The following is a 13082-nucleotide window of genomic DNA, read 5'->3' as shown; positions in this document are numbered from 1 at the left end:
TTCTGTTTGAGGCGCCATTGTGGTACAATGACTGTGAAAGAACAGTGAATAAGATGTATTTGTATGCAAGATTGCCGAGGCAGCCAAGAGGCAGAGCTGCAGGCAGACGGATGTGCATGTAATCAGGTAGCAATTCCGCTTGTCTCCTGTATGCTCCGTCTGCGCCATGTTGCCCAGGACAGAGGGGCAGGTGAATGGCAGGTGCTATTGTCTTTGAGCACTGGTCCACATGAATGACCCAGCCTATGTCCACATTAGCACGGATCAGCTCCCGTGGGTATCATCTCCTCCGAAAACAGCATCTACAGCACATTCGGCCAAATAATCTAACTTCCATATCCGGTAAAACCCATGCTCTCTTCCACCCTTCCTGACTTTTGGCCAACTCAATCAATCTTTCCCTCCCTTTCTTCTCCTGAAAGACTATTCCACTTTCCAACTTTCCAGCGTATTTTTCCATTCCGCCCACCTTTTCCCTACAGTTATATTCTTCACACTTTGCATCCTTCTCTTTCCCTCCGTCTATTTTCTGTTTTCTCCTTCCCCATCAACTTTTTCATCACTCATGCTCTCTCTTTTTTTTTCTTTTTTCAGCTGTTCAGCCTCATGTTTTTTTTTACCTTTGTTTTCTCTGAAACCGCCACTGCAGCTATACCAAGGCCTTGCTTAGTGTAGACATAGTTAAGGTCTCCGTGAAGCATGAACCCCGGAGCAGTAACTGAAAACCCTGTAATAATCAATTCTCAAGCATGCTGTTCCAAGGCAATACTTGATCTGAGGTTCCTGAGCTGAGCTCCAAACACTTCATGGCAATTTACTGACACTGTGAAATCAAATTAAAAATGCATTTGGACATTGATCACCTGATGCACCCAGATTGATTGCTGCTCAGAAAGCAAACTTGTTCTGTTTTTGTTCACCCAGGGTCTATTCACCTTCCCATACCATATAAATTTATTGATCTGCACACCCACTCTTGGATCCATACAAACCATTAAACATCCTTTCAGTGTTTCTCCATCCATTTATCGAGTCATAGCAGATTCCAGTGAGCTAAAAATGGACAGCACACCATGTAGCAGACCAGTAAGCTTTCAGACAACACTGCAGACCTACAGCATAATGAACCTAGGTGATAATGTCAAGTTAACTATCCATTTAACAGCGCTGTTCATCAAACGAATCTTCTGGATTTCTATGCCAGATATAGAATATAAAGCAATTAATGTGAAAAGTTGGAGAGAGAAATACTTCATTTGAGAAGGGGAGACATGTTTAATTCAAAAACATATTAAAGATCGATTTGCACTTTTCAGTCACTATTATTCCTACATTCTCATTTAACACAACTACAACCAGGGAAAAAAGAATCTATACACTATCTACTTCTGTTTGAGGCGCCATTGTGGTACAATGACTGTGAAAGAACCGTGAATAAGATGTATTTGTATGCAAGATTGCCGAGGCAGCCAAGAGGCAGAGCTGCAGGCAGACGGATGTGCATGTAATCAGGTAGCAATTCCGCTTGTCTCCTGTATGCTCCGTCTGCGCCATGTTGCCCAGGACAGAGGGGCAGGTGAATGGCAGGTGCTATTGTCTTTGAGCACTGGTCCACATGAATGACCCAGCCTATGTCCACATTAGCACGGATCAGCTCCCGTGGGTATCATCTCCTCCGAAAACAGCATCTACAGCACATTCGGCCAAATAATCTAACTTCCATATCCGGTAAAACCCATGCTCTCTTCCACCCTTCCTGACTTTTGGCCAACTCAATCAATCTTTCCCTCCCTTTCTTCTCCTGAAAGACTATTCCACTTTCCAACTTTCCAGCGTGTTTTTCCATTCCGCCCACCTTTTCCCTACAGTTATATTCTTCACACTTTGCATCCTTCTCTTTCCCTCCGTCTATTTTCTGTTTTCTCCTTCCCCATCAACTTTTTCATCACTCATGCTCTCTCTTTTTTTTTCTTTTCGCTTTTATCAGGAACGATTCCCTTTACTGCAACTAAATATCTACAAACTTTTCCCTGTAGGTTGTCGGGGTTCTCGTCTGCTCCGCAGGGAACCACCTCCAAGTCTAGCTAGGTCTGCACACACCCACACAGACTGACCTGGCAGTTAATGAGCCTGTTGAGTAAGACGGCACCTCGACTCAACATTGATCACCAGGCCTCTGTAACTTGAACGCTCAGGGAAGCTATTTGTCAAGGTGATAATTTATTTTGTAGCACAAGATATGGTGTGCCGGGGATTGGGTTGTTTTTTCTTCATGTGGTCTAGGGGCCTGACAGACACCATTTCATGTTTAAATCAGGGTCATAATGTGTAGCGTGAAACACACAGAGCTGTAATTCACTGAGGATCAGTCGCAAACAGTGAAAGACGACTTTCATCGTGCTGAGCAGGCAAGGGAACGGCGATTCAGCAGAGAGATGTGTGGCACATTTTCAAACTCAAATCCCTGCTATTGCCTCCCACGCCTGCACAAAGATTTTTGCTCCGGTGTCCTGCTAAGTTATAAGCATTAATAAAGACACTGTGTGACTTACGGAATGAGTGGGAGAGTGAATGGAAGCTGTGCTGTTGTTTTGATCACGCTGATATGGGGTGCCCAATTATGGAGATGCGGCCTGTCTAACCAGTGATGCCAAACACCTGATGCGAAGAGGTGGCAGGAGCACGGGACACTGCTTGTGGGTAGGCGAGGCTACCGCAGTGCACCGCTGCTCCCACGTGCTCTCAAGATGTTCCACATCTCCTGCCTCTAATTGGCAGATGGCCTCAGATGCGAGATGATTTAATGGCCTGTGTGTGTTTTTTCCTGCCTCAGTCAGCCATTAGCAGGGACATCTGTAACGAGTTGGCCAGGCACACTGCTGAGAGCGTAAGCTGGGAGCAACACTTTCTAATGGGGGGTAGTGCGGTCGTGACGGACTTGGGCGGTAATCAAAGCACTCTGAGCTATTTCTTTATGTAATGATAATTGACACATCTCTTTTCAAATTGTCCGAGGCAGAGGAAAAGGCTATAATAAATTGCCTGGTGTTGTTTGCCGCAGAAAAGCTGCAAAAAAAACAAACAGCACAGTGTTGCCGGGTATCAACTGTGTGACAATCCCCTTTTGACTTTCAATACACCAAAGCAAGACATCTCTAGCTGAGTTTTATCATAAAAAGCAGTTTTCATGGCTTTGGCACACACAGCTTGGCTTCCAAGTGATCCCATTTCTTGCAGCTGTACCGTAACCATCTGCGCTTAATGCTGCGCTCAAGGGTAAAACATTAAGGCCTCAACTAGAGTTTGGCCCTGAAGGCTTCTGGTTTCTGGCCCTGTTGCTACCTTCATTTCTTACTGCTCCCTCCTGAGCTTGTCTCTCTAACCAGAACTGGATGAGTGAAGGAGCTGCACTGTTGAACAAGTGAGGCCTTCAGCTTGTTCTCTATGCATGTAGACAGAGTGGTGGAGAAGTGGCCCTGAGCCCGAGGCCTTTTAAAGCTTGATGGCCATCAGTATTCTTGCCATAGCCTCTGAGGATTTGTCTGCTACCTGCAAACTGGGTCAATTTTTGCATTATTTTAGAGATTTGTATCTCACTGTGGAGAAAGGAAAGGTTTTGCACATGCAGGAATGTGGACCCACACCTGCACTTTATCTCGTTCTGTGTTTCCCTCCCTCTCTGCCTGTCTCACACACGCACAGTATTCGGAAGTCATTAATCTTGAACACATATTTGCACTTTTAACACATAAATGTCAATTTAAAGCCACAAATGTTGCTAACACTGTAATGAATGACTACACTGAGCAGCGATACCCATGCTGTGAAAATCATTTTAGCACACGCTGAACGACTAATTAAAACTGATAGATAGGACTAATACTGATTATGACATTCAAAAACCTGTGCACTTTTAAAGCAGCTAAGTCACAGTTAATATACCCCTTCTCTATTCATGTCACACTGATGGGATTAACTGCAGTCATAAATCTAAAACAGTTTTGTATGTGACTGTGCCGTTCGCACATTAACATTAATAAGGAAGTGACTGTGCTGCAGCACCAACTTGTCTTCTATCAGTTTTCTCACTGTTTGACTCAAGGAAACCTTCAAATATTTGAATTATCCCACATCCACATACGTTCAAATAACTTTCATACAGTTCCTGATTCTAATCATCTACTGTATGTGTATTCGCAGCTGCAGGCTTGGGAGGTGAATGAGGGACCAGGAGCAGATGGGGGGGCGGTAATGAGATGCACAAAAAAGGGAATTGAGGGGGACAGGCCGGCTGGTGAGACACAGTGGAAAAATAAGAGAGGGAAGAAAATAACCAAGTATGAGATAGAGAGAAGCGATAGGAGAGACCCGTGTCTGAGGTGAATACAAATGGACAGAGGAGGAACACAGATAGAGGAGGAGGAGGAGTGAGGGGGGGCAAAGAGGGAGGTTGTGTGAGGAGAGAAGATAAAAGAATGTGAGAAAGATGGATTCACTGTTGCCTAATGAGAAGACAAAGGCAGTTGAATCCACATCGATCTCTGCCCCACAGCAAGCTGGCTTTATAACTCAGAGGTAGGGAGAGATAGGGGAGCCTGGGGAAGCTTACCTGAGGTAAGCAACCTCACTGTTGAAGGAGGAATCAGAGTCCAAGGATAGGCTCAGATGTCTGCATGTGTGTTCATACATTAATTCCTGTATTTGTGTGTGTGTGTGTGTGTGTGTGTGTGTGTGGCAAGCATACTTATTTATGGTGAGTGCACATACTCATGCAGATTTATGGAAGTTTGAGCTGCGTCTATGAATTATGTATCCATGCTGCATGGCAGCAGGTAGGATAATAGACAACACAGAACGGAAAGTGGCGAGATGAAAAGATGACTTCTTAAATGAGTCATTATCCTGAAGCAGTAGATGGACTAAATGTGAGATGGAAATCAAATATTTATATAGTAACCACTCTGCATGCAGGGTGTAAAAGAGGGAACATTGTAGAACCAGTTTCCATCTGGTGGTGCATCACTGTACTCTGATTAAATGACTGGAAAAGAAGGAAATTTGAGGTTGTGAGATCAAAAGAAGCCAGTATTCAATGAGGCAGTGGTTCACTATTACAGACAATCAGTTTGATTACCTGAAGCCTTATCTTAAAACTGGAGGGAAAAAAAAATCACTGGCTCATTCTTGGCATTAAATGTATTTCAGTGGCGTTTCAAGGATTTCATGCCAAACAAAAGAAACGCGCCGCTGCAGAGGATGACCACTGTCTTGTAAGCAAGTTATCAGCACAGGTGCACGTCAACAGAGAGGAAAACAAGTTAATTCGCCGCTACCACGGACGGGGCTGCGTTACGACTGCAGAAAGCCACTTACAACAGGTTTGAGCTGTTCCAGTACACCGCATGCCGGTTGCTGGCTCGCGTCAGGTGCAAGTTTGTCAGCGCCAGCGTGATGAGGCTGAGAGAAAACGTTGCGAGAGCCATAATCCCTCCGGTGCTCGTCCAGCCCTGGTTCCCCTCTCTGCCTTCTGCGTCCCCGCTCCTTCGGTCCCAGGCGACGGTGTCGTTCACAACATCCCGGCGGTCAGAAGCGCCTTTTCAAGTCCCCGGTTGCCTTAACAACGGGCTGGATCAGGGTGACTTCTGAGTGCCTACGTGTTCTTCAACTCAAATCCCATCGCGGCGAGACCCATTTGGGCATCTTCACTAGTGCCAGATCTATGTGGACTTCTCCCTCGTGCCGGCTGCGCACTTTGAAGTCACTCCTTCTTTTGTTTGGCAAGTGTGCTTTCATTAAACAGGAGCGAGGCTGTTGTTAAAGACGAGGCAAGGCTGCCACAATCAAAACTGACAGCTGAGGAACGGTGTTTTGTTTTTGTTTTTTTGTTTTTGTTTTCGTTCTTTGCGCAGCTTTTAAAGCCGCATCCAAGACGCTGGGCCACCGTTGGGAGGTCTGTGTGGGCTACCTGCCGCTCCTCTCGTCATCATCGTCAGCAGCAGCAGCAGCAGCAGCGGCAGCAGCGGCGGAGGTGGCGGCGGCGGCGGCGGCAGCAGCAGCAGCAGCAGCCACACGCTGCGCACACAACGCTAGAAACCCGCCCTCCGACGCCCGAGATGCGCTCACTCGTCCGTCTATCCCGCCGCCCCGCCCCCTCACAACATGCACGGCGTGTGCGTCCCCGTGTGGGGTTTCAGTAACTGTGTTAAAGCCCTTTCACTTGAAAGAGGAGGAAAGATCGTGACAGTGTTTTGACGGCACATCATTCTTGAGAGGTTCAGTTATATTCTAGGGGAAGGATTTAGGTTCAAGATTAAGATAAGAAAACGGTAGGTTTAGTTTAAGATATCGATTGCAGTTTATAGTTTTCATAAGGTTTGTTTGAGTTCGAAGGGAAGGTGAGAGTTAGGAGAAGGTTTAGTTCATGGGCATTAACTTTCAATGACCACAAACGATGAGACAGCACAAGTCCCATCTAGCTGCACACACTATTTAGGTCACCTGACAGTTAGTGTGGTACTCCAACTGGTCTGAGGCCCGATTTGGTTTCCAGATAATTGGAACATACAGTGCAAAAAGTAGGTGTTTGTGTGCGATTTCCTGTCTTCGCCGGCTTTGTATGAAAGAGTTTATTCTTTAGGTCTTTGGGGTGAGAGAATTTTGTGAAATAAGATTATATCGGATTCACTGTTCCACAGGGGTTAGGGGTTAAGGTTAGAATTAGGATTAATATTAGAAAATTAATACAGTCAGTAGACGGTCATCACAAGTCGAATAATAATACACGTGTGAGAAATTTGTGAGAAATTGTGTGTGTGTGTGTGTGTGTGTGTGTGTGTGTGTGTGTGTGTGTGTGTGTGTGTGTGTGTGTGTGTGTGTGTGTCTGTGTGTTCAGCATTGAACCAAGGGGCAGCGTATGAAAATTTGGAAACTTTAATTAACCTGTTTAATTTCGCCCGCGGTGGTTTAACCACTCTATCTACCCTAACGGCAGCCTGCAGTATTAATGGCTCAGTTAATTCTAAATATTAGGCATTAGCCTCGGTTTCATTAACTCTGCCAATTTCATATCTCATAATAGTGTCCTCTTTGGAGGGGATATCAGTGATATTCACACCCATAAACGTGGTCGTAGACACTGTTGGTGAAACCTTAGCTGGGGGGATCCAAACATTAATCTGAGTGACCTCCAATGATGAATGAGCGTTCATTACACTTCTTAGCTGAATCCCTGAAGGTCAAATTCACACTTCTTTGAGTGAGGAGGAGTACCTGGAGTCAGCTGTAGATCTGCTGCCTACTTTCTCCTCTCTCAGCTCTCATTCATACACACAGTATATCTAGTTTGCTCACATTTGCTCTCGCTCACTCTCTGCTTCTCTGTTGTTTTTGTCAGTGATGACGCCTCTCTTGAGTGCCCTCCAGGCATGTTGCCGTGGCGACTGGAGTAAAGGCGCGGATGAAAGAACAACATCACTTTCTTCCTCCAACTCTTCCTCTCTCTGTCCCACCACCTACAGACAGTGACAAATCAAAGGAAAAACAAACATAACATGTTTTAGTAAGGTGTTGGGCCACCAAGTGCTGCCAGAACATCATCGGTGCGCCTGGGCATTGATTGTATAAGTCTCTGGATCTCTGCTGGAGGGACGGAGCACCATTCTTCCTAAAGATATTCCCTCATTTGGTGTTTTGATGATGGTGGTGGAGGGCGCTGTATAAAACGTCAATCCAAAACCTCCATTAGGTGTTCAACTGGGTGGAGATCTGGTGACTGAAATGCCATCACGTATGATTCACATCATTTTCATACTCATTAAACCATTCAGTGAGCCATCGTGCCCTATAGTCGGGGGCACTGTCGTCCTGTTTCTCCACTCATTTTTCAGCTTTTTCCTTTAATTTGACACCCGCCTGTATCTTTATGGCTCCACCGGATCACTCACCTCTTTTCGCTATAACATTTGTCATCCTTTTGTCACCCCGCACTCAGGAGGAAAGTGCTGCATATATAAGGAGCATAATCTTCCATTTTTTTTATAAACTGATGATCTCTCGCTTCCTGCTGCGCGTGCCAACCACGCAGTGCCAATGAAAGAAAGATGAAAATATAGAGAGTGACATTTAATATGTTTCCTGCACCCATCTCAAACAGCAGAGGCACAAAATGCATATTTATGATGTGCTTTGTGTGTATTTTGAACACGTGGCTGAGTGACGCTTCCCAGTCTCATAAGTTATTGAACATATTTGTTCTTTCGACCGTGTACCATGTGATGTACTTTATGTATGCTTATTGCCTCGTGCAGCCTCTGCAGCTGCACAGCTTGCATTTTTCTACAGGCATCGGTACATAGCATAGTAACAGTAACCACGGCTCGTTACCTTGAATCTGAATCTGTTTGTGATTAATTCATGAACAGCAGCTATGGGTATATTGATTATTCAGATAATTTGTTATCATCAATCAGCCTCAACACTTTCATACATCCATGTTGGCTTGATATTGATTTCCTAACTGACTTCATTCCCGGTGTAAGCAATATTCCAGTGGAAAATGTGCTGGTCTCTCCCTCAGTGGGATTTCTTTATTCTTCCTCCTGGCCTCTATCTGCGCTATCTCTAATTTCCTACACCCCTCTGTTCCTTTTTTCCTTACGTCTCATTTCGGAGTTATCTCAGCTTCAATGTTAATGGATTAAAATGAGGTTGTCTTTACTGAGTTTAATGTCCAGTGGCGGTGTCAGTAAACAACGATTTATTTGATTAATCAGTTAATCTAGTGAAATGTCACACTTTGAATATAAAGTAACTGTGAAAAAAATAACAACAGACGCAGAAGCCTTTTGAACTTGGAGACACAGACAAATAAAAATCTCTGTTTGAAAGTAAGAGTGTGTAAAAATGTATTTCTGGCCTGCCACCCAAGCTCAGCAGTGTCTTAGCACACCATGCAGACAGAGTCACCTCGCCAACCTACCTCATCGTCCTTTCCTTACTTATTTTATTTGGTGTGAGGAAAGAGAGGAAGAAATAGAGAAAGCCTGGGGGCACAGATAGATTGAGGTTGGAGGTAGGTATACATGATAGTGCAGGTATCAAAGGAGAGGTAGAGAAGGTTAAAGAAGACATAAGTATAAACTGAGCAACTGAGGAGCGTGTACAGGGAAGATGGAGAGGGAGACATGGAGGCATTAGCTAAATGGAAGAAAGGCCAAGTGTGTTTTTGGTAATGGCATGGTGCTGAAAAGTAGCCTGGCCTAAGCTCCAGGTGGGCCTCCATTGTTTTGTCCCCTAGAGTGTGGCGCTTAACCTGCCTCGCTTCAGTAAGTACCCAGCTGTGCAAATGGCTAATGTGATTGTGAAGATATAAGCCCAGGATAATGGCATCTGCCAAGCAATCAAGAACAATGTTCCTCAGCATCAGGCTGTGATGAAAAGGGAGAACCGGAAAATGGATGTTCGGATGAGGGCTGAGCCTTTGGGGAAGGGAGTGATATGTTGGTAAATGGTCGTAAAGGACAGAGGGTTGGATAAGCAAGGAGATGCACTGTGAAGAAAATCTGTTTAGAGGAACAGATAGGAATGAAATAGCAAAATAATGTTAGTAGAGAATTGGTATGGATTAAGGGCACAATACTTCTTAATAAATCAAAATATGGTCATCGTCTGAGGGCATTGAAAACAAACAGAAAAATAACCACAATGCACCAGGATTCTTTTCTTGGGAGCTTGACCTAGTTTGGAAACCATTGGTGTGTTAGGCTTGTAAAGCCTATTTAATCATTGCATTTCATAGTAGGCAATGTAATGGATGCTATATAACGTATTCTTTATGTTTCCCAGTTCTCTCTGTGGAGGGATAGTAAGAAAAAGAGGGGATTTTGTACTGAAACGACTTTAACTTTGGAAGGCATCAACTAGATTTGTCTAACCAGGATGGCTGAAGCCTCATATTAACTTCAGATGAACTTTTGAATACATTTTTGCAAGAATGGAGAACTGTGGATTTTGTCCCTCATCACTTACATTGAATGCATGAGGAAGGGATCTATCAATAGCCAGTATGAACAGAAGGAATTAGTACGGAAATAAAAACCTGTTCATATAGGCACCTGACTATTGTTACCCTATCCTTTAAGGGGTAAGGCACAAGTATGCGTTAAACGTCTGAAGGGAAAAGTGTAGCTGCTCTGAACAACAACAGTTGAAGCTGGGTTGAAAAGCCTACCATACATACACTGTACATCCAAAAAGTGAGGGAAGCAATAGTAGAATGAAAAAGAGAGCTTGAGAAAGACCTTCAGACCCTGCTTCTTTTTAACCTTTCTGCACCTGACCAGTTGCTGTGTTGAACAGGGTGTGCTTGACAGACTGTCAGTCTCACAAAGTTACAAAATCGCAGCCCCTCATATTCTGACATTAGAAAGTTGTCGGGGATGGGGGTTCCAGTCGCTGTTTGACCATCTGATAAGCACGTTACCTGCACTAATGGAATATGATTTAGCTGGTATATTTACTTACACACAGTAAAACTGATCAACAAATAAAATAAAACCTTTGGGAAACAGATTGGAGTTTTGGCAGAAACTTTTTTACTTCGGACTTGATTGATCCCAAGAAGGTTTTGGTAAAGTTCAACAGTTGAATCAGTTAAGTTGAAATAGTTTAGAAATTATAGCATTGCTTAGTCTCAATCACCTAAAATTTGGGAGGCATGTTTAAAATGGTTTCTTAAGACAAGAGTTCTTATGATTTTCCAACAGAAGCTGAATCTACAGTCTGTCAGATCGTCATTTCTTTATAGGCCACACACACTTTCAGTTTTCGGTAATTTAGTAATCCAACACAGATTTTATGTATATGCCTCTAAAGCATATGTCTCAAATCTCATCAACCTTTCTCCACAAGATTTGGTATCACAGGTTTTGGCTTTTGCTCACTCAAAACTCTCTAACGTGCAACCAAACCGTGCATGTTGTGCGTTTTTTATGAGTGAAAGGCCAGTTTCAGGCCACACTTCCTTCAGGTTTAAATGTTTAACTAACCCTATATGTGGCTAAGAGAGTAACAGAAAGCTCATTTAGTACACCCAAGGTCAGCCCAATGCACATGATGGGCTCTACTTGGACTAAGACCGAGAGGCGGAGAGAGGGCTGAGAAGGTGGAGGAGTGTCGAATGATAGAAAATTATGTTTTGACAGGAGGTGGCAGGGCATCGGGAACGCCAAGAATAGGTGCACTTTCAATGGCATGAAATATTTAGGAAGGGAGAGAAAAAAAACAAGAGAGCCGAGCAGCATGTGTCCGATGAGCAAACAAAAAGAGGAGCAAATTATTAGCAGGACTGTTAAAGGAAAGGGGAATATTTTCCACTGCACAGAACCTGTAGGAAGCTGAAACAGAATAGTGTAGGACATTTGTTGTTCTAGTGAACCTCACGAAGAAGAAGAAGAAGATGCTGTAGCAGTAGGAATGTCACTAGTGTACCAATGCTGCAAACAATAGACGAGTAATGAGATCATGTTTTTATAACATATCAAACACAGAGAAAGATAAAGACATAATCTTTTTTTGTTTTTTTATTGTAGGTATGATTAAATATGCAAACAGAGATGGGAGGAGTGGCTTGAATCACAGATATGCTTGATCATAGAAGAGAATTGCTCTGTCGATCCTTTATTCACAAAAGAAATAATAAATAAAGCTTTGAAAATATTGAGGCTTCACTTTCATATTGCATTACTGATAGAAACTGGTGCAACTCGGTGACCTAATCTGATGGTTTGATCTGCAGTAAAGAGAGTCTGTAATCTGCTGCCAATATGCAGTACAGACTGCCTTAATAATATGATTCATGAATTAATAACTATAGAGTCTATTAATTGTATATTGATCTGACTGACATTGTTGCTTGAAATCCATACTTTAACTACAAAGATAGATAGATAGATAGATAGATAGATAGATAGATAGATAGATAGATAGATAGATAGATAGATAGATAGATAGATAGATTGATAGATAGATTGATAGATAGATTGATAACAAATCTTCCTGCTTCTTCATAATTGAATACGAATCAATATGAGTAATGGAAAATCCTGTTGCCAAGTGTTTTGTCTTGGAAATTAGGTCATGAAAGTCATTACAGAACACCAAGAATTAAAAATGCCTACCTAAGCCTTATGCAATAACGTTTGACAAGTTCAAGCAGGAACACGTATTGACAAACCTGATTACATGCTGAGAGCTACAAGAGTTGTAAAAAAGAGAAAATCAGAAAGACAGGAGGTGATGTTGATTGTGCACTTTTTTCTATCTGGTGAAAAGGTTTTTTCCTCACTGGGTTCTGTTCTTAGTGAAACTCAGAGGATTGGTTACGTACAACAAATCAAACAACAGCTGCGTCAATAACTAGGCCTACATCAGCAGCCTCCACTGACCACAGGAAGAGCATTGATTGAGGAAGCAATTAAGTCAGCATCTCAATGTATTCATAAAGGATTGTCTGTCTCCTAAGCATCTCTTCCTCTTTCTTCCTCTCTATTCGTCCTCATTGCCCGCACTTGGTAAGCAAAGGTACTGTCCGTAAAATTATTTAATGATCAGTAATTGGCTGGTAGGAGGGCGACATCAGTAAACACAGCTTCCCTCTCATTGTAACTTTGCTAACTTAATGAAACGCTCTGAATGGCAAAAAATTTCGCTTTGCATCTCATCACTGTGCTTGCCCACAGCTCTAATGAGAAACTATGGAGGTAGAACTGCACTGGCAGAGAGAACTGACTGGCAGAGTGAATCAGAGTCAAAAGGCGGTGTTAGTCATTGCCATCACAGCCTTAGGGGTTGGCTGTATCCTGCATGTAAAGGCTCTATAATGCACAAGAAGAACAGCTATAATTAGCATAGAGATGACTTGCAATATGCCATAATAGTTTGTCTAGTACATGCGGCTGGAACACTCAGATCAATGTGTGACCACTTAGCCCTCTCTTCCTTGTTATCTCTTGTCTCTATATAGACACATAGCCCTGTGTTGTCAAACAATGATAATCCTTACACGCTGCCGCCACTCACCTATC

At 43.3% G+C, this 13082-nt stretch overlaps 1 protein-coding gene across 1 annotated transcript in view; it reads right to left on the bottom strand.

Moving 5' to 3' along the window:
- efna3a (ephrin-A3a) overlaps positions 1-5483 on the bottom strand; it is a 56391-nt gene extending 50908 nt beyond the window's left edge. Inside the window, exon 1 of the mRNA XM_040121004.1 lies at positions 5374-5483. Within this exon, the coding sequence (XP_039976938.1) occupies positions 5374-5483 (110 nt within the window). The remainder of the gene's footprint in view (positions 1-5373) is intronic.
- Between the last annotated feature and the right edge of the window lie 7599 nt (positions 5484-13082).

Source organism: Xiphias gladius, chromosome 24 (genome assembly GCF_016859285.1).
Source record: "Xiphias gladius isolate SHS-SW01 ecotype Sanya breed wild chromosome 24, ASM1685928v1, whole genome shotgun sequence".
Classification (NCBI taxonomy): Eukaryota; Metazoa; Chordata; class Actinopteri; order Istiophoriformes; family Xiphiidae; genus Xiphias; species Xiphias gladius.
Note: the sequence above shows the minus strand (reverse complement) of the source record. Positions and strands in the feature narration are given on the sequence as shown.